The sequence below is a fragment of the Osmia lignaria genome, chromosome 14 (genome assembly GCF_051020975.1).
Source record: "Osmia lignaria lignaria isolate PbOS001 chromosome 14, iyOsmLign1, whole genome shotgun sequence".
Classification (NCBI taxonomy): Eukaryota; Metazoa; Arthropoda; class Insecta; order Hymenoptera; family Megachilidae; genus Osmia; species Osmia lignaria.
The window spans coordinates 4,367,016-4,389,229 of record NC_135045.1 but is presented as its reverse complement, the minus strand read 5'-3'; the positions used below and the strand labels follow the sequence as shown (position 1 = coordinate 4,389,229).

The window sequence follows — 22,214 nt, the reverse complement described above, 5'->3', positions numbered from 1 at the left end:
ATAAAATATATATTTATATAATTACTTATATATTCCACGTATACATATATGTATGTACGTAGTACTCGCATATCACTGAGGACATATGCATATATACCTACATACACATTAAAATTTTAAACATTAAACTACAGTTCACATATATAGTAATTTCCTGTACTCAACATGTTAGGTATTCAATGGAACTGCACCTTTTGGAATGTACAAGAAATAAAGATAGTTAAAATAAAAAAGTGTTTTTTAGATTGTAAGATCATTTCATCAGATTTTGTGGAAATTTCATTCACGTAATATGTTTTTTTGAACTGTAGTTTCCACATGCTAGATCGGAACTTGATTGTTTAATTGATTTCTTTAAAACATTGCGCTTTACGCCGCAAAGATTATACATACATATATATTTATATATATTTATAAACAATGATTGTAGTTCGTATAACGATAAAAAACGAATTCTTAAACAATAACAAGGTATACCACTTGATACTAAAATCACATAAACGCTCGATATCCAGGCTAAAAATCTCTCACCCGACATTCGACAATACGGTTACTTTGACTTGGAAAACGCATCCAATGTTTTCGTAAAGTCAATTAAATAATACCGGTCTCCGTTTGTCTCTTACCTTTTGTCACTCGCTCTGAAAACGTTTCGTCTGAAATATTACAGTACTATGAACAATTACACGTTACGATGATCAATTTAATTTTTTTTTTCACGCGTCCTCAAGATATCGTTACTGTACAAAGTTTTTCAAAATACAAAATCTAAAATGTCATTAGTAGTTTAACTGCTAGTTTAACTAGTAGTTTAATTCGTACCATTGTTATTAAATTTAAAAAACGAAATACTTGGTTTCACGATATGTAACATAACCGTACACGTTACGGTTCAAAATGCTGATTTATACGTATCAAAAAATCGGTATTAGCTGTTTATATGTGTTGCAATTAACAGAGCGACACATGCGTCATTACAGGCAAACGGTTCCGATAGACTCGCAGACTTGGTGCAGTTAATATATTTAGTAGGAAAAATTTGGTCCGACAGTTCTGTACAAACTGTTGACTGCGCTTCAATTGTATGTCATCACATGTGAATCGTTGCTGCCGTGTAGCGTGCTTCTCCTCTTCGCCAACTCCACTGACTTGGTCGGTACTGTTTTAAAAAGATTCGGTGTTAAAAATTCCATCAAGAACATTTATATATGTATATTAATGTTAATTCTTCTTACCCTAATCAACATTTGTCCAGATGCACTGTGAGGATTACGATAAGCATATCCAGCCCAAGCCGCCAATCCTACGACTAAAGCAATCACCAGGAGAATTCCAATAATTCCAGAAACTCCCATGTTCATGTTGTCTCGAGCTAGAACCATAGATTACAAATTATCGTTACACAAGTAATTATAAGGACGTATGACATATTGAAATCTGAAACTTACAACGTCCTAAAGGACTCGTTCCAGGTCTTTCTTGCTTTGCATTCATTAAATCACTGCCGACAGTTTTCTCCGAATGCACATGCAATACATGATTAAAATCTTCTTCGTGCTCTTTGTACGTCGTAGTAGGCGATGGGCAATTATTAACATCTTTTATTTTTCTAACGTCACAACCTTTCAACAACCAGTCTTGTCGTGACCTAAATGTTCCAGTACTGCACTGATTCAGTTCTGAACACCATTTGCAGTCAAAATCTTTCAATTTCGTCAGACAGTCTTTGCAGTTGTCCATTTCCAAGCAAGTAGGTAATGCATTCAAATAAATTACTGTCCAATTCTTAATATCCTGCCGATTAAAGTTCACACGGTGATACTCATAAATTGTTTTTCTCCGGACAACTACGGGACAAAAAATGTGATTCGTTACTTTTATCTTGAATGTTAAAAATAATACCACAAAAAAACACTCACAGAATACTATTCTGTCCATGATGTAAGCGTCGCTGAGACCGACTTTAACCGGATGCGCCGTGTCTTGGATTTTTTCAACCATCAGTGGAATCATCGAGTACACGAACACGATGTCACCGTTTTGATGTAACGTCACTTGGAAAGTAAAGGCACCGGCGTCCGGTTTGTCTTGCAAAACTACCTTCTCCCATACGACCGTAAACGCAGTTCCTGTAATTATACATTGCCATTTATTAACAGGATCCAAGCTTGAAGTCTGTAATAAATGCAACAAAGTCCAAATTCGCATAGATTTAAAGTGTTTTTTTTTTTTTTTTTCTAACATATTTCCTAACTGTTAAATACCATTGTCGGCATATTTTACGTAGCTCTCGTTCGACAGACGGGTATCAAAATTTGCCATCAACGGTGCGATGTACTGAGTAGCGGCAAGCCAGCTGTGAACATATTCGCCGGTGTACAGGAAACCCCCGGTGGCTATTGTGATGTTGCGAACTTTGTGGCCGTAAAATGGGAAGTCGAATTTCAATTTGACCGTCTGTTGAATAAAAATATTCATGTAATAATTATTCTGCATACGGTAGTTACACGGTACAAGGTGAGTCACGCGATTGGGAGGAACTACAACTCTTGCTTTGTTGGAGATAAAAACAGATGGTAAAAAGGAATTGGTGTACAGTGGAAGAAAACCTATCTTCTTTATATGGTATGTTACAAGAATACAAGCATCCATCAGGTTGAAATATTTTTAAATATTTTTTGTATTTACTTGAAGCTTTCAACAGATGGCGCTAATAAGATAACAATACCTGTTGCATGATCTCATTCAATACCTTTTACGCGTAAAATGACTGAAAAAATGATTGCATTCCCTTAAGAAACAAGAGTTACAGTAAGTACCGATTATTCGACACGGCTTTGAAAACTCACCGCAGCTCGACGATGGCTTTGACTGAGCAAATGATTGACTTTCAAATCCGGATTCTTGTTGATGTCCACCCAGTACCTTCTGCCGACAGCCTCATCAATGATGAACGTACTATTGTAATACTGATGGGTGTCCAATTCGGTTTTGGTGATGTTATGCTGGGACAATGTTTTATTCGTCACATCAGAAAACTTGCTGATAGATATATCCCCGATATTGCTTTCAGAATCATCTTTCTCGACCGTGGACGCTGTCACAGCAGATTCCGTCACGTTTGTAGCATTTTTATTGGTCTCAGCTACTTTGTCCGTCGCGTTGCTCTTCATATTTTTGGTACTAGGCTTGAGTGGAACCTGTACGCGAGAAACAATGCGAAAGCGAATTATTTTACAGATAAAGAAACCCTCAAATTTAAATACATTTGTTTCTAAAAATCGTACCGATTCCACCGTCAACGATGTCACATTCGATGGTTTCTCAGTCGTCGTGGGTTCCTGTTTAACGAACCATGCGGTGGGTCTGGGCGACGAAACGACCGACGATTCAGTCGTGGATTCCATCGAATAGGAAACGTTTGGACGCGACTTTCGCAATTCTACCACCTTCGGTGGAGGTTTCCGTGCTGGAGATTCAGGATGTTCCGTTGCAGCTGGTTGTTGCTGTTGCGGTTCCTGCGATTGTTGTTGCTGTTGTTCCTGGGGAGTTTGTTCAGTCGTCGGAGGTGACTTCTCGTCCGTTTCTCGACGACGTCTGTCGATTATCTGTACATTTTCAGACGGGTCTTCCACGGATACGTAGGAGAACTCGATTGGTCCAATTTCTGAGTTCGAGTGTCCTCCGAATAGTCCATAGTGGTACCGATCTGAAAACATTAATGAAACTTTAATTAAGTATATAATTAACGAGCAATATCCGAAGAACGTGTTAACTATCAAAGTTGAGATTCACTCTAATTACTTTCCACAGTTGTGTAAGCAATTTCACTGATCAGTTTCAGGTCAATTGGCTACAGGTACCGTTTCTCCTTCTAAAGGGAAAGAAAAATGTGAATCAATCCCCCCAGACTGCACTTGATGCCACTCTGGGTTTAATATTATAATAAGGTGGCAACCCTAGGTAGAATACAAACGTCAAATACAAAGAGTACATAGTCGAGAACGAGACGACGATTCGAATCAATTGATGGATCTCATAGTCGACGGTCTCTGTTGATGAAAGGGGTCGTGTACGCTCGTTTTACGCGTGGCCCTGCATTAAGCGGCCAGTCAGTGTCGCAGATCAGTATAAATTCCAGTGATCGGTGCCAATGTTTCTCCATTAAATCACCCGCTCTGTTCTCCCGTGTTAGTTTCAATGATCTCTTCGAGGGCATAGGAAGAAGAAAGTAGGAATAAATTTTCTTCGACAAATTAACTTTATTTCATTTAACCTTTAATCAATTTTCCACTAAGATATCTTAATACTTTTTTGCTGTTTAGATACACAGTTCCGTGTCACATTTTCTAAGGGTATATTTTGAAAAAATTTGTCAGAAAAGGAGACTTCAGTTTCTTTAGCAAAAGCAGACGGAAGAAGTGGAAGGAAGAGAGAAGAAGAGGATGCCAGACGGTTGGGACAAACTATCGCGACCGGATAGAGCAATAATTGGCGATCCGACAGATAGTCGAGAATGTACGAAGCTTGACGTCAGTATAAATTTTCATGCTCTGAAAGCTGGCTCGATTAAACGTTCAACTCTCAATCGTTATCCGTCCTTCCCCTCTCCTGGGGACCAAAGGAGACGACAATTTATTCGAGCCTCGTTCAACTTTACTCGCCCGTACGTCACACACGTTACACGCTTTTCAACCGAAATACAATAAAGAAACCACCACTGTTTGATCAAGTTAACGTCTTCGTTGCCAGCTACATCGATTACCTCAGATTTCTTTGAAACGATTGAAAATTCAAAATAATAACTATCATCGATAGTTCTAATAACGAAAGTAGAGCAGTAGACTCAGTTAATTAGGCACTCGGTAAAATTTCATTAAGATAAATATAATTTTAACGAGTCATTTTAATACCAAATGAGTCGTTAGCGACGAAAGAGCGTCCTAATGGATCGTGAGCTGATAATCTTTAATGTTAAAAAGAAAATCTATGAATAGTTTATTAATCCCCGCTCGATAAAGTGTTCAATAATTCATGCCTCTTCATTAATATGAATCGAACGATCAAAGTGTTCGAAATCCTCCAAGTACACGCGGTGTACGGTGTTCGATATGAAAAATGGATAAGCTTAAGGAAGTAAATGCGTTAACCTTTGTTCTTCACGGATCGATAGGCATTGATTATGGACAGGAGAGGTCGACGACACGAAATGGGATCGTTAATACCGTCTCGCGCCGAATTATAGCCAGCGAAGGAAGGCTGTTTTTATAGTCGAGTAAGTATGGAAAATTGATCGTAGACCTGCTGAAGGCTCGATACACCTCTACACGAAAAAATATTTATACCGAAAGATATTGTGAAATGGTACTTTTATAAATTATGTTTACTATTTTTCGAACACTCTGTGCATGGTCCGCCCACGCGTTTAAACATCGCCGTTATCCGGTGACACAATGTCTTTGATTGTCGGTCGGAAGCTGACCAGCAATGTCAATGCTACGTACATTCGCGATCAAATCAGGCTTCATTTTGAAATGGAAAGGATGATAATCAAGGAAGCTAGTAACTTTCTATCATTCGTTAATTATCGCTAATTACCGCGATCACGTTCGACTTTGGAACGTAATCCGTGTTCAGAGGCATCCCAAAATATAGCCACCGTGGCTGTATCGAAACGGGAGCATCGATTTAAAATTTCAAACAACATTCTTCGACATCCCAGCTCGTCCAAGGACGTTCCTCGAGTAGAATCGTAAATGCATCTCATTGCAATTCGTGCGTCTGTCTGTCTGAACGAATAAATTACATTCGCGGAGTGGAGCCTGAAATCGTCGTTAGTTATAAGATACTTATAAGGCTCTGGATCTTAATTAATTAGGCTCCAGATCCTCATTAGTCTACCTGAATCTTCCCGAATTTCCAATGCCCCCTCCTCTTAGTGATGGGTACTTGTTGCAAATTTCCAAACAACCAGAGAATAGCTGAAATTCGAAGTAAGTATCGGCCTTTTCTCCTGAAACATCCTATAGAACGAATACACGAACCAGTTTTTGAAACGTGACTCACGATTGTCCCGTATCGTATCATACGCGACACCCTGTTAAAATAGCTCCGGTTCAGAACTCGTTCCCAAATATCTCCAGAGATACCCACCCCTTGCACACGTTCTTCTCTGCCATAGAACGTATTCAGTTGTTCGGAAAACACTCTTTTTACCTTGTACTATACTTTCGTCACGCTACTTGAAAGTACTTGAAACCGTAAATACCATCTGCGAGTATACTGCGGTTAAACCGCCTGTGAACCAAGGAGACCGAAAGATTTAAAAGCGAACCAAACTAATTACCCTAATTACTAATAAACGGAGCCATTTCCAAAAAATGGCAGGGTAACCTACATTGACCGTTCTCAGGTAAAAGTTACTCAACGTTCTCTCCTAAAACAGGTTATACAAAATGGCTGTCTTTGTGTTAGACTGCTAAAAGCATCGTGTTCCTTTTTTCCCCTCTGGTTCAACTCTGTTTTCCAGCTTCGCCAGCCGCTTCGTATCTCGCGCATTGTTCGACGTGGAAAGAATGAAACGATTCTACACGCTTCTGCCCGTTGGATTATGTATTTCTGGTGAATATCTTTACCAGTTTACGTAGCACCGGAAGGTTCTATTTTAAAGTGGCATTCTTCCCTTTGCTCGTAGGAACCGCGTAGAGAAACGGTGGTAAGAATGCTGAAAAACTTGCAAATCGTATCTCTTGCCAGAAACGCGACATCGCGGGTGTACCTTACGTATTCGTAACACTTTCCATTCGTCGGCGTATAAATCGTGAAGAAAAGGTCGTGCCCTATTGTGGTCCCGGTTCCCGTGTGTGAACGTAACGGTTCAATGACACGTGGGAAATTTTCACAATCGAGTACGCTTCACCGCGTACACAAATACGGCGTCCATTTTCCTTCCTGTGTTGCGTTACACTCCCACCGGCACGATGAACCACGATAAAAGATGCATTCAGAAACGTTTTCCTAACGAGGAAAAATTAAATCTTCGTTTGCGACAGACTTTAAGAGGCATTCCATCAATTTTCATGGCACAATAAATTGACTCTAATACAATTACATGACATTGTAGGCGTTTAGTGAAGGGGTAGAGATGGTTTCGTCTCCCCAGACGCCTTTAGTTCGGGCCGGGGACCGCTAGGTGGCGGCGAGATGATTAGTGTTCTCGCTGGCGGTCGCTCGGCACGCAGTTATAAAAGTTCCAAATTGCGGTATGATGGGTGCCTGGGGCAGACACTGACGAGTCTGACAGATCTCGAGACAAAACCGCCTTTTTCTCTACTAAATTAAAGCTTAAAACTTGACGAAAATAACTGCATAAACCCTTCGAGTCTATTTATAGCTTTTCCATTACTAATTCGTGGCCGAGTTGCATCGCGGTGCATAATTGCCAAGTCTCTCATTTATGAACGCATCCGCGGTGCCCTCGGTGCTATTGCGACCGCAATTGAGGCTCATAGAAAAAAATAACAATGTCCGATTTATGGTCGTAAACACGTCGAGTCAGCGAGATGCATAGCCGCAGAAAAGTTGATGAAATTGGCGTGCATAAAACGGGTCGGCGTAATTTATGGTTTACGGAGAAACGTTTACGGGATTACGAAGTTAGAGTCATCGATATCTCGGGATCGATATCTTCAGAAATTTCTAAGGGGATCGTAAAACTGGAGCATCGATGAGCGTTAGCCGTAATTACGGACGATCACGGCAGAAAATGTAATTATCGGAGCTCGTTAGAGCGTCTCGAAGAACGATTCGCTTTTTCGACCAGCATTTGAAACTGGTAGAAATTCTTGAAGGGGAAAAAAAAAAATACGACACGAACTGTACTGGAACCACGTCGACACGGCGTAAGGATTTTCAGGTCAGCGAGCAGGAACGATATCATCGTCGCTACCCGGTTGGAGTTTAGAAGAGTAAACTGGCAAAAGGGAGATTGACAGAGAACCGATGAATATTTCCCGAGGGGAAAACAGAAATGCAGGGGAAGGAAAGCCTGTCGGAGTTAACTCTTCGGAGGGTAATAAACCATCAAAGGTTCGCCAGCTGATGAACCAGAGCTCGTAATCTCGTTTTTCTTACCATACCGAGAGGAATAATGGTCGCTTTCACCGAAAACCATCGCACGTGAACCTCGTGAAACGCTCTTCGAGGTCTTTGGCCTTATCTTTTTTCTCTCTTAACGACTGTTTTTCGTCATATTTTATAAAAACGCAGGAAATTTTAATATTTTCCTTACTGTGCGACAAAGACCTCGAAAGAGTACAGAAAGTACTACCTTAAGTAGGTTTCTACAGTTAGAAATGAAAAATTACTAATTACGGTGTGTTATCGCATAGAATATTAACCCGTTACTAACAGCAAAGAGAAACGAGGAAAAAATGTACAACGATATAATATCGATAAGAATATTAGCAAGTATATTGAATAACCTAGAGAAAATTAAACGGAATTTCCGGTTGGTTGCTGACCAATTCACCTGTTGACGCAATACAAACGAAACTTTCGCCACGGTGAGTAACTGCTTCAACTCGGTACAGTTAGATTCAGGAAAAGCGAATTTCCTTGACGTACAGTCGATAATCCGATGATCGAATCGAGTATAATTGGAAATTAGAAATTTTTGAAAGTTCTACAAGTCATCGATCTTCGAACGAGTAGTAAATGACTAATACAATCATTAATTTCTTCGCGTTTGTTTCGACGCGATATTCAATTAATTATTGATTGATTGGTACATGGCTTTCTACGGATAAAGAGAAGTTGAGGTACGATGATTGATTTCCTCTAGCGAGGATCGCTTCATCTCGAAGGATTTCATTGTAATAGAACTTGAAAAGATGCCGTATATGTACTTCGAGATCAGATTTGTCCTTGCATTTACGTAAGCACGCGTTACGCAAAGAACTTTAATTACGAGCTAGTGTCATTCCTCGCGAATATACGAGATGCTAACGAACGAAAATGGCCGATAGAACGATGCAATAAAAGAAGTTTCTGCAACGAACGCCCTTATCAAAATTCTTAATCGGAAATGTGTACTTTTTTTTCTCGTGGAACTTGTAAGGTGACAATGGAGCAACACGTTCGATCGTTTCTCTGTGTTTTTATTAGGTGACTATTTTAGCCCGATCGACGAGACACGGCTAACGTGGCATGAATTGCAAATTAGTTTTCTTTGTGCAGCGAACCAAGTGCAACAGTAGAGCTCTTTGATAACTGCATGGTCAGAAGAAAACCTTGCAATTTACCGAACCATGGTTTCTTTGGACCTTGCGTTCGAGGAGCAGCTGAATTTTGATTCGAAGACTTGAAACATTATTGCTTCTTAAAAATTAATATTTGGTATCTTTGAATAATTTGTCAACGTTAGAAATCCCGTAATAAAATTTTAAAAAATGAATTGTGCCCAGCTTCATTTCTCTGGTGATACGTAAATGGTAATATAAATCACCGTGGCTTCAAATCAGTGCACTGAATTTTGTTTATAGGATAGCGATAACGAGAAGTGTCTTTCTTTTTATGATTCCAGTCGCTCTGCAAACCTTGAAGAATAAAGAACTGTTCGTAACTAATAGTATTTTTATTAAAATATTCCATAATTTCCAACAGTCAAGAACGATACTAGAAAAAGAGGTAAATTTTTTAAAGAAAGAAATTAATCAAATTAATCTATATCGCTATTTTTCCTAGAGAAGCCAGATTTCTCCGCGGGTGTACGTACTTGAATCGATTAACATCGATAATACGTGAATGAACGTTGAATGAACATAAGTCATCAACTATCTTGTCATAGTATCAGCGCATAGATAAAATTTAATGCGAAACAGTAATCATCTTAAGAGGTATTCTGAATCAACGTTAATTGGCCTTGAGAGCCATCAGCACTGTCGTTCTACGAATAATCTCTTTGAAACTTACTGTAATTTCTTCATCGTCAAGGCTTATCTATAATTTTATCTCAAATATCCTGAGTTTTTACAACATTCCTTGTGTATCTTTTCCTCGTTTAATCTGTTAGTAAAATTCCAACTTTTCTTATTTTCGTCATTTTACGATTATTTTACAATCAACGTACTAAGGACTACCACTTTCACTATCATTGAAATGATATACTATCTATCAATACAATATCTGTTTCTTATTGAAATCAATTCTGAGTCAATACCATATACGGGTGCATTGTTCGCGCTCTAATAACGAGAGGAGAACGATAAAAGAGAATCTGATCCGATCAGTAATCAATGGTTTTCCGGTAAATTGGAACGATTTGTCACGGTGAGAGCGGTGAAAGTAGCATCTGGTAAGTAAATGGAGTAAAACGATCGGAAGAGAACGGAAGAATACAAATATGGTAATATTCGTCAAAACTGTTCCACACGGTAGATTTGTCGATCCACGAGGTGTTGGGGAAAATTTCCAATGGGAATTTGGAGCCTAATTAATTAAGTTTAATCGTGTCACAAATCTCCTGTTAAAAATTTCAGTCCCAATTTGTTCCTGACTAAAATCATTTTATATTATAATATACTAATAAATAATGCACATAATTGCCACGGACATTTGCCATTTGACATTTACATACTTGTCAAATTAATATGCGCATACATTGACTGGTAAGTGTATATATTTACTGTAAATTCTTCTTTATTTTCACATTTGTCCAAGGAATAGTTTAGAAATGATATCAGTGGATGTCCCGATGAATAAGCATCGTGGACTTTTAGCAGGAACTTCCTTCTCTCGATGTTACAAAACTACTCTTTGTCGTTCAATGGAATCGTTGCTATTAAAGCAAAACGACGAATTGCGAGATGCGCGCGATTTCGTTCGGTCAAACGCGATCGTACAAGACCTTTTGCCATCAACGAGGTCGATCGAATGATACGTAATCATTTTGATCGTAAGAGATAATGAACGTAAACGAATCGAAGAGGCTGGACACGCGAACGCGTTTCTTGAACTTTTCTTACGAGCTTACGATCTCTATGGTTCGTACCTTATTTCAATTCATAATTGAATAAAATAATCTGTTTTCCCGCTTTAATCGCGACACTCTCGGAACTTTATTTTTCTCTGTCGCGTCAGAGTTATTAATCGCGAAAACGATTGCAACGCAGAGTTAGCCAAGGAGGAGCAAAAATATTTACGTGTGTTACGAGTTGGCAAACGATTAAATGCAACAATGCATTCGATATAATGCAAGCGTGTTATGCACCGTGAATGACACAATAGAATTAACCGTGCCTCGCGTTGATATTGATTATCAAGCATGTAATATACATTTTTTTTACACGCGTGTAACGAATGTACCTCTTATTTTAATTCATTCCTTTTACGTAACCAAGGAAAACTACATACGTAAAAGAAAAAAAGGAAACAGAAATGAAACGTGCCCTTTAAGAATCAAAGAAACTGGTGTGTCTGTCATTAAAAGCGATCACTGTTGGTACGTCGTCGTCGAGGGCAGGAGATTACGGCGAACGTATCGGAATGTGTGTCACGCATATAGAACGCGTAATCTTTATCGAGAGCACGAACATATGCATCCGTAGCCTTGATTTAACCTTCCATTTGTGACCGCATATTTTTATCACCTGTTTTCTCGCGAGCCTGCTGTCGCAATCATCGAAAGAATTTCACAAACAACGCGAGAGAAAAGCATACCAAAGAATAATTCTTTGATTATTAGAAGGGTTATTAGAGGGTCACCTGTTAGAGGCGCCGAGACTGAAGCTGATGGTCCAATCACGCGATATCGCGTGTTTCATTGAGAACTCTTTAGCTAAATTCGTGGTGGCGGTCACTGACTTATATTGTACTAATCATATATTGCGTCCATTTTCACTATGACGGTCAATTTGATAACTTTAATCGTTTCATCTGACGACCGCTATTGCGGCGATGGCGGCAACATTAATTGCACGGTTGGATAGCGAAGGGTTAACAGTTCGTTAAATACAATTTACTTAACGTGCCCGAAGAATTGAGTCAATAATTTCTTATCGAGGCTACCAGTAAGCAGCGAGAGCAACGCGTATCTCGTTCGATAGAAATTATCTTCTGAATTATTTGGCGCCGGCTTACTTATAGCTCCCAGACGCGACCAACAGCACTTCTTTTTTGTCGTTGCTAATGTAAAATTGTAATACGAATTACTTGGTTTCGTTTAGGAAGATTTTTCCTCGAGGACCGAAGTAAACGATGATGAATTCTAAACGGAAAAGTAACATGGAAGAGTGTCACGTAGGCGACAGGTAACCAAAAATAAACACGTGAAAGCGTGATCGAACGACCGATTCGTACGATTAAAGTGTATCTGTATGCAAAAAGCGGAAGGGACTGCGCGACAGGACGGTGAGCTTCCGGTAAGAGAAGCCCCGGCTCGACACTGACAAGACAAAAATAAGTTCTATGCAGACGGGTTACGATATTACCTGTAAAGGGGACGATCAAGTATTTCTTAAAACATAATATTCTTTCGTCAACGTTTAAACGTATCGATTCGATCACCTTACCGTTCGGCTGGCCCATTAAAAGTGCAACGAACTCGAAAATTTCACATCGCGTTACTTCGATGCGTAGTCAAAGAATGCTCCGCCTCGCATTGCCAAATCCTTGGTCGCTTTCGGAACCAGAAGGAACAAGTTATATTACAGTCCAACTATAATTAGGCTTTCAAGGTTTTTATATCCATTAGACTTGATATTAAAACGGTGAAACAATGATAAGTAAGATGGTACAAGTGAAACACCCACGTGCTCCATTTTCTACGCTCGTTAAGTGATCTTTTCGCGGATGGTCCTCCTGATTACACTTGATTGGACAGTGTGTCTTGCACACTGCTCGATTCTATGACCGACGGGGAATTATAGGTCAACCACATTGTGGATAAGTGTCGTATTAAGTGTCGGGTTTAATCGGTGTATTTTCTGGTGTCGCGGGCGCGTTACATTTGTTATGACTAAACGGTACAACGTTGACCCCGTTTTATGCACAATTAAACGCGAAACGAAATTAATAAATCACCGATCCACGATATTCCAATGACGGTAGGGAGACAAAGTAAAAAAAATGGTTAAAAAATCTCCTTATCGTACGTCCGTTCTATTACCGTCTTCCGATAACATCGGGAACGATTAATTGAGAAACGTTCGAATCTCTGTTACACATTCCGGATTTAATTTAGTCAAATTATGATAAATCGTTGTAATAAATTGGAACAAAGTCTGTTTCTCGTTTCACGTTCAAATTTCATGATAAATGTCTAGCGATAAATATAGATTTTTAATAAGTAGCGCTAACAATTATGGATACATGTTAATTTCCCTGCGGAAAATGCTGATAAACGCGAAGGACGGAAAAAAAAGGGGGGAATATTAAGCGACGTTTTGCATTAGAAAATTTATTTCAATAAAATGCTTACGTTTTATCTTTTAACGAGGGAAGATAAAGCATTCCTTTCCATCAGAATAAGAGAGTAGTAAAAATGAGATTAATTTTGGTCCTAACAATTGGTCCTAACAAATGAAAACCTAACAATTGCTTCGGTCGTTTTTAATCTACACTCCGGCGTATCGAAGGGATTAAGAGAAGAAGAAGAAGCAAAGGGTCGAGATGGTAGCAACGTGCGGCGAAGGTGTAGATTTACGTCGAAGGAAGCAGCTTAAAAGACTGTCCCCCCCTCGTCTGTGTTGCGGGTATTCGTAACGTGCATTGCACCCATCGTCGTGGAACACGATATAGGATTATGTCGTGTTACAAGCATATTGAACGCAATATACGTCGCAGAAACCGGATACGTGCGGGCGCGTGTACGCGTCATCTTCGTTCTCGCTTCCTCCCGGTGAACACGCGTCATGGATGCTCCTGTTTTTCCGAATGAAAAACACGAAGAATTTCGAAGAAAGCCGTTAACTGTAGAAATATTAAGGGCAGAGAAGCTGACCGAGTGAACGGGAGGATCTGGGCTAAGAAGTTGGCTCCATTCGCGGTGGATATATGAATTTAACCGGCCGTATTGCCAACAAGTCCAGATGTTCCCTATTTTTAGTTTCTACCAGACGCAAATAGCGTAAGGCGTCGATTCGAAGGACTAATTCGAAGAGACCGTTGAACCTTTCATAGATGAACTATGAAAAAGATACTATTAGCGGATAAGTTCTCAGTGTTATCATTCTGCAAACGTTAAATGCATAAATGTTAAGTGAACTGATAAGGTGGCTGCATCTGTGTAGAGAGATAATCAGCAACCGACCGATAAGAATTTTCTGATATTGTTGATCAAATCAAAGATAAATTGTTAAAAATAGATCAAATTAAACACTGGCGCGATATAACAAAGGAAGTAACTGTTCTGGGATTAAAACAGCTCCCCTTGAACCTACACGAGTGTCCTTTTTTTTTCATGGGTAGAGACCGGTGTGTACACCGATCGTGTCCCATTGTCGCTTAATTGGTGCAGCAGCCTTGAAACGAACGAATGTTCGATCGAGAAGCGAAAGAGAATTCAGCACGGCATGGAAAGCGCAATCCCGCTTTTCCAGCGCGCTCGAGAGGATCGCGTTCGCGTTTCGCAGTCCTTTGTGCCGCGCCAATTTCGACTTGTTTCGCGCGAGTGGCACGCACGTACAAAAGTCCCACGTCTGCGATTCGAGGAGTACAAGAGTGTTGTTGATCGTCGCCGCGAATACCACTCGAAACAAGCCAGCCTACCTACAGACCGTTCTCACGTTGTACAAGCACCCTTTTTGTTCCTAAGAGAGTTCTAAAACCACTTTGCACTCGAATGTCACCTTATAACCACGATACGAAACATTTCTACACCTTCTATACTAGAATATATTTGTTTAATTGAAACTTTTCATTTCCTATCTGTTTTAATTATTTATAGTGGTGACCCCCATTGCAATTCAACCAATCATGTTAATAAGTCGACTTTTAACCTTTTAACATATTAAATGCCGCAGTGAAAATGAACGCATATACCGTTGCATGCCATAATCGTAATTATTCAGAATATTATGAACATCACATTTGCCCGCTGTTCATAAAAAACGTGTATAAAAAAAACGAAATAGCGGAGAGAGAAATGAAGGAAAGATAGAACAAGACGGCGCCTTGAGCGTCTATTACGTAGCTGCAGACACGTTTGTTTAACATTTGCATATTGAATGTCGCTCGATAAAAGCTAACAGACCTGTTACCAGAAAAAGCGCGCCAATATCGTCAGTTTAATTATTTGCGTCTCACGACACACGCTGTTCGGTAAACTTCCTGCTTCAAGGAAATTCCTAACCTTAAAAAATTAATGGCACCTAAAACTTTCTTATGAAAGAAAAGCCTTGGTGATTTTTCTTGTTATAGGTCGGTAAAAAGTTCTATGCTAATACATAAATGTTTAAAGTATAATTTGAAGAAACCCGTTATGGGTTTGCAATAAATGGCGACGCGAAGTTATTCATAAAATCGGCAAACGTATGACAAACGCCGATAACCTCTCGCTCTGTCGTCTCAGAAATTCCATTAACCATACAATCCGAACATGAAAAATGAACACACGTCACACTTGCTTTTTTTTTCTTTTTTGTCTCTCTAGATCAGCACGGAATTTTTCTTTTCCTGATGATCTCTAATTACGACGATACGTGCAGGTAAACGGTGAACGGTTGCATTTGTAGCTTGTCAGCATTGTTGCTAAATCGAAATCCCCACCATTCTACTGGTCGCTGAGATAGCTTTCATAAATGTTCCTGTTCAGATAGAAAGTATCGCGACGTATTTACTTCGAGAAAATGAACGAACAGGAAACGGTACAAACGCATATTGTATGAATGACAGCAAGAAAAAAATTGGCAGTGTGATCGCTCGATGAGAATCGAATATAAACAAGCGAGATCGATCGAGATATCGATTCGAGCATATCTGGCTCACGCGAGAAAACCCTACGCATGAAGAATATATTTTTCGTATGATTTTTAATCGAATTATAAGTTACAATAACAAATAAACGTAATAATTTTACTCACGATTATCATAATTGTCATTAGATTTATATATACAAGATCCAATAAGAAGATTTCAGATGTAAGGAATTAACTTAGCGCAATAAAACAAGTCACGTGACCATGTGTCAAACATCATGTTATTATCGATGTGATAATTGATTAAATCGAGATAAAAAGAAATCGATTCTATAAATTAAAAAGGGAATTGCTAATTCGTAAAGTGAATTTTATATAATTACATATACCTTGACAATCATTATAACGAGAAACGTGTAATTAGAAAAAAAAAAAGAAAAGAATGAAGGAAATTGTTCCTTTAAAAAGGTATAGTCACGCTCAGTGAAATTGCGTAGTAGTAAGCGTAGGAAGAATCGTACGTTCGTTTTCTCGTTTATTATTGCGACAGATAAACTTTTTCTTCTTCCTCAAAAATATCCTTATCTGACTCTCGATAAATAATCCCAAAACTGTTTTCTTCCGTTATCTCAAGTCGCGTCTTTTTCACCGAGGAAGAGAGGATATCTTCGAGGCTGTGTCGGAAAAGAGAACACGCATAGGTGCAACAAGTTAAAAAGCACACTCACCGAGCTCGTTGTTCGCAACACTCGAGTCGAGATGCTGTAGTACGCAGAAGGCCAGCAACAGGATGTACAGCCATCGTCGGTTAGCTCCGTCACAGCCACGGTTAAAGCACCACCGTTGTTCACACGCCATATTTACGAAGCTGCTAAAACTCTCCTGCGCTACACGAATATAAATCCGTGCGCTTCGGGTCCCGTCTGCCTCGCGCGACCGACCAGACGAGACGATGACGGAAAGACGAGCAGAGAGAGGGGGTATGGAAAAACGACGGAGATGAAAGAACAGATGATAGAAAAAGACAGAAACAGTGGGAAATAAAAATGGATAGGAGCAAAAGATAGAAAAAGAGACACGGATGAAACGTTCGAGAAATTATAGAGAATGGAGAACAATCCACGATTTGTTTTATATCGAAGCTTTCACTGAAGTGCTCACAAATGTCACCGAGAAAACGATTTTGCGCAACGGCGGTTATTTGAATGCGAACACACGATGATTCGTGTTTCTTTTCAAAAAAACAGGCACAAAATGTGCGCGAAAAGGCGAGACAAACGCCCGAGGACTTTGTTCCGACACGTTTTTAAACCGGTACCGGACGGACGAGAACAACAACGACCACTTGCGGTACGAACGGCATGTTGGCTCTTACTGGCTCCTCGCCGCGTCCGTCGCTCGTTCTCCTGGGGGAGTTTCCGTTACATTATCTAGATGACGAAGTATCTAACGAGTCATAATGGTGGAACCAATCAAACCGTGGCTAATCCTCGAATGCCCTTTTCGATATGTTTCAAATGAAAACAAAATCTGGAAAAACTTTCAATCTTTTTATTAACTTTTAGAAAACAAACTTTTCATTTATAAAATGATAGAATATAAAATTAATACTGTACTTGGCGCGTAGAAAATGTTTATAAACGATTTATTGAAATAAATATTTTGTGTAAAATTTTATACCATGTTGTTATTACACATCTTCGATAAATTCTTCTGGTTTAAGAATACAGCTACTTGTTATGATAGGCAAAGAAATTTCAGAAGAACACACATTGTCCGAAATAAACGAACAACAAGGAGAAACAGGAAGACATTTCACTTGATTAAAATTTGAATCTGATCTTAAACTACTCTTTATTACTGGATGTTGATTATATATAGCCTTTAATAATGAAAAAAGTAATATTATTGAAGTGGAATATAAATAAAAAATATCTTATATTTACCGTAATTGGGGGTTTATGAAAGAATGTTCTATGACAATGTGCATCGGCTGCGTTAGGCGGGAAATTTAAAGCTGCGTTAACCTGCCGAATTTGTTTATCTTTTTTCTCTAATAAATATGATCTATTTGTTGTTCTATATATATAGTCTAATTCATCAAACGCATCTAATGCTAGAATAAGTTTGGCATCACGAATTCTGGCATATTCGTCTTTTTCTTCTATATCCTCTGCAATCTGTACAGATTTTATTATTTTTTGCTCTCCATTTTTGATTAGTTTACCCCAAGAATAGTATCTTTGGGTCATCAAAAAAAGTGCTTGTCCATCCATGCCAAGTGGAGTAATGCCAGCCTGTTCAAAATATTTAGAAATTTCTACCCATATTTGACCTAACTTTATTTTAAAATACAAATCCATGTTAAATATTGTAATCTGAAAAGATATGCACACGAGTTACAAAATGTGCAATTAATAAAACTTGCTTTTTAACACTCACTCTATCTTCCATTGAAAGATCAGCATATAATATTTTGTAATGCTCCTTTGCATGTTGATATCTTTTCTGATCCCCTTCAATTATTTTTCTAATACTATATATCTTTGATCTTACTGAACCAATCATATCAATTATTGCTGGGCTAATGTTTTGAGTTAATTTAATACGATAAGTGTCTGACCATTGTCTATTGCTCATCTGGGGTAATTCTTCATCTAACATATGATAAACACTATTGAAGCACTTATATGCATTTTACTTTACCACAAGCCAATTAAAATAAATTTATAATTTGCCTGTAACAGAACCATCTGGGAATCTTTTAACTTTAACTCGTATTTCTTCTTCTCTCCACATTCTTGCTAATAAGGACATCAGTCCTGTTTTCTTATCAATTCCTCTCCATGTACACAAATAGGGCCCACAAAAATAATTATCGCACATATCAGTGAATACACCCAGGAATACACACTGAACAGGATATGGAATAATTTCAATTATGTCAAGAATAATGTATACTCCACCATACCCAATGAATTTTTCAAGATTTTTAGGACACCATAGTATACATTCCCAAATGTATGAACCTATTGCTAATAAAAGACTAACAAATCTTTTTTATAATAATGTTTTGTAGATATTTTACAACTTAAACTATAAGTATATGATACCGTTGGTCTACTTGAATTTCCTTATCCTTTTGATATATACACCTGAATAATAGTTCCATAGTTAATGTAATACTTTGATCTCCATACATTTCTTGGTAAAATCTTTGTTTTTTCATCAGTCTCTCAATTGAGATTAAAGCTAATGTTAAAATTCTTTGATCCTTCATTGTAATCTTGTCAAAGGTCAAAATATAATTTATGAGTTCTGTTGTATATTAAATGCATACAATTATTATACGACATAAATGGAAAAAACGGGAATGATTTATGGACAGAAAACTGACTGATTAATAGTAATGTAACTCCATGTTCCCGGAAATCTTCTAATAAAATCAAATTATTATTCAAAATAATTGTGCAAATTGTTTTTGTCCAATTTTGAACTATTTTTATATTATAGTCTGTACTTAAGCACCATTCTAATATTATGAATAATCTGTAAAAAATTTTCAGTTGGTTTATATTCTAATGGCAAAAATTTTATTTATTGATATTCATGTACCTGAGCGTGCCATTGTACTCCATAAATTCTGTTGGCATTTTTGGGACTAGTACAGATAAAGCATTTATGGCATATGTCCATAAGTTCCAAAATTGAGATGCATTCCAAGTGATTTTATATTCTTTAGTATTTGGATTAACAAGATGAAGTACAGTTCTCATCAATTTTTTCTCCTTCATTAACTGTCACAAATAAATGTTACAGAATTATGTTATTCTTCACAATTCATTATGAAAAATACATTATTAAGATAATTACAAAAATACAAGCATCAACTTCAGCTAGATGTGTAATGATTAGCAACAAAATTTTCTGGAAGAATAAATCTTCATTGGACCTGCCAAACTTTATATTTTCTGCAAATACTCTTAGGGTTCCAGTTTCAACTCCGACAAAAAATTTGATAACATCTTCTGCTATACCACTACTAACAAGATTCCAAGATGGAAAAGTGATCAAAATTACAAGAATAATCACTGCAATTTCATTCCTGATTTGTACATTGATGCTTCTACATTGGCTATAGCATACTTGTCTTTCAAACGAGTAACACAAACCCCTGCATGATATACATTAATTTCTTAGTTAGTATCAAATCTGTAGAATTAAATTGAACACAGGATATTTTGTCTGCAAAGGAATTACCATAAAGCACAGTGTACAGATGGCAAATTATCCTTCCAATGAATTGGAACAACATTGGGTGGAAGAACAGACTTCATTAAACTCCACAAGGTATTCATTATTAAAAGAGTCGTTTCTTCAGGATATTCATTCCCTATTAGTAGTGAATCTGGTGGCCTTGTGCAACGTAGTTGAGTTGCATAGGGAAGATCCATTCTAATGAGTATAATGTTTAGTATACCAGTCTCAATCATCTTATGAGCTTTATTTAATATTGTAAAAGCATAAAGAGATTTATAAATATTGAAAGATTCATTGGTTTATTAAGAAAAACAAATTCAATAACTAGTACATACAGCATCCATATGAGATAGATGAAAGTAAAAAAACCACTTCTAACAATTTTGGATACATGTCTGGTGAAGAAGATTTTAATAATTCGGTCATAATTATTGGCAACTGTGATTTTTCTACAGCTGTATGACAAAGTTTCAGCTTTATTGCAGCAGTATTTTTGGATTTTTTTTTCAACAGTAAAGAGTGAAGCGCTTTATGAACTTTCAATATCTGTTCTTGCTTTGGTAAGATTACAAGAAGATGTCCTAATATTGTAAAATACTGTTCCATTATATCAGAATTAAAAAAGGCTTCCGAAGACTTTTCTAATATGGGTGGTAAATTACAAAGCTCTAGCATTTGATTAAGATGTATCTCATATTCTTTAACAGATTCAACATTTTGTGCCAAAAATTCTAATAATTTTATTATTATGGGCAAGTGTTTTATTTTCTAAACATACTTTTAAGGAAAATATAATTTCTTATCAGAGAAAACATTTATTGAAGGATACGTAACCACCAGTTCCTATATAATAAAAATAATCGTGCAGAAATCTACATATTCTAAGAACACTAGTACTTGTTACTGGATCAGATATAAGTTCATCTAATTTTTGTAAAATATAATCTACATCAAATTTTGAATGACCATCAAAATCAAATAATTCTTTTGATATCTTATCAGTTTCTGCACAATTTGGTGTGATGTATACTGGGCAATTAGATTCTTTCCAAACATCAGTAGCTTCCAATTTATCAATAACTAGTACATTGTCTTCACATCGATCCATATTATTTTTTAAAAATTCAATAGGATTCGATAAGCCGAAAATATATAAAACTTAATTTCGGCTAAGATAATGAATGAACTACCTGTAAAGAAATAAATAAAATAATTCAAACAAGTCTCAAAGTGCCTACCTTCCTTTCAATCTAAATACAACAAAAAATTCATACAGAAAATTAAAAAGTAGCGGATAAAATGAAAAAGGAATCATCAGTTAACCGCATGGCGCCCCCTAACGCAACTCTTTCAAAGTGAAACACAGATGGCGCATCGATCAAATCGAGCGCCGACTCAGTGTGTTTTAATTAAGTTCGAATTCTATCGAAAGAATCGCGTATATTGCACTTAAATTCATTAAAATTTATCTAAAAGTTTCCGAAATTCTATAGAAAAACATTAGTGTATGTATTTAGTATCTATAAAGTTTAAAATCATTTGTAAAAAGTCGTTCCTGTCGGATGTTCACCTACACGCAGATCATCTGAATGTGTAAAACTTTCGTACACGTGCAAGAGAGAGTTTGCAACAGTCGCCGACGCTGTCGACAGTACCAAGGTGTGTGCTCGTGCTTCTTGGTTTACCTGAATTTTTCACCGTATGTGTTGAATATTATATTAAATATTTCTAAAATATTACCTTTAGGTCATTCGTAAGTTATACCGGTTGCTAGTGACAATGATACTTCGTTCTATTCAAAATCTTACGAGAGTAGAAAGTACTTGCCTCTACGAAATTCTAGTACTTTATATTTTCAATTTTTGATCAGAATTAAAGTTTAATGAATATTTAAGCAATATACTGCAAATAGTATCTCTACTATAAGCACGTAACCTCTTCGTGCAAATTCTTCCTCGATATTACCTATCGATTGCGAGAGTTTTTTAAAACGATATTCGACTCATCCCTATCGTTGTCGATCAGAATTTGCGATTACGG

The 22,214-nt window shown here is 37.5% G+C and overlaps 2 protein-coding genes and 1 long non-coding RNA gene across 5 annotated transcripts; 1 reads left to right on the top strand and 2 right to left on the bottom strand.

Moving 5' to 3' along the window:
• Positions 1–378: 378 nt before the first annotated feature.
• l(1)G0289 (plexin domain containing lethal (1) G0289) lies at positions 379–17,309 on the bottom strand. The gene is made up of 8 exons (XM_034330827.2): positions 16,643–17,309; positions 3,288–3,709; positions 2,850–3,200; positions 2,265–2,457; positions 1,920–2,129; positions 1,449–1,847; positions 1,236–1,372; positions 379–1,159 (listed from the first exon to the last, which is right to left on the bottom strand). The coding sequence occupies exons 1-8, from the start codon at positions 16,770–16,772 to the stop codon at positions 1,091–1,093; spliced, it is 1,911 nt and encodes a 636-aa protein (XP_034186718.1). The 5' UTR covers positions 16,773–17,309; the 3' UTR covers positions 379–1,090.
• On the top strand, positions 15,959–16,961 carry LOC117607290 (uncharacterized). Its single transcript, XR_004582160.2, has 2 exons — positions 15,959–16,019; positions 16,101–16,961. It is a non-coding gene; the product is annotated as an uncharacterized LOC117607290 (long non-coding RNA).
• A 191-nt stretch (positions 17,310–17,500) lies between the features above and the next one.
• On the bottom strand, positions 17,501–22,174 carry LOC117607283 (cilia- and flagella-associated protein 69-like). Of its 3 annotated transcripts, none has more exons than XM_034330824.2 (12): positions 21,915–22,174; positions 21,004–21,364; positions 20,510–20,942; positions 20,175–20,415; positions 19,788–20,088; positions 19,530–19,711; positions 19,312–19,463; positions 19,028–19,232; positions 18,653–18,960; positions 18,357–18,571; positions 17,861–18,292; positions 17,501–17,796 (listed from the first exon to the last, which is right to left on the bottom strand). In XM_034330824.2, exons 2-12 carry the CDS (start codon positions 21,280–21,282, stop codon positions 17,605–17,607), a joined length of 2,940 nt encoding a protein of 979 aa, XP_034186715.1. In that variant the 5' UTR covers positions 21,283–21,364; positions 21,915–22,174; the 3' UTR covers positions 17,501–17,604. The 3 variants fall into 3 exon arrangements, with proteins under 3 accessions (XP_034186715.1, XP_034186714.1, XP_034186716.1); XM_034330823.2 differs by lacking the exon at positions 21,915–22,174 and adding an exon at positions 21,449–21,641; XM_034330825.2 differs by lacking the exons at positions 21,004–21,364; positions 21,915–22,174 and having other exon boundaries at positions 17,502–17,796; positions 20,175–20,369; positions 20,510–20,642.
• Between the last annotated feature and the right edge of the window lie 40 nt (positions 22,175–22,214).

Excerpts from the sequence above, each read along its gene's own strand:
- LOC117607283 (XM_034330824.2), bottom strand. The coding sequence starts at position 21,282 with ATGGATCGATGTGAAGACAATGTACTAGTTATTGATAAATTGGAAGCT. Across the intron at positions 20,089-20,174 it reads TCTGTACACTGTGCTTTATG|GGGTTTGTGTTACTCGTTTG; the intron begins GTAATTCCTTTG and ends TATATCATGCAG. Across the intron at positions 18,961-19,027 it reads GAAATTCAAGTAGACCAACG|TCTTTTATTAGCAATAGGTT; the intron begins GTATCATATACT and ends AAGATTTGTTAG.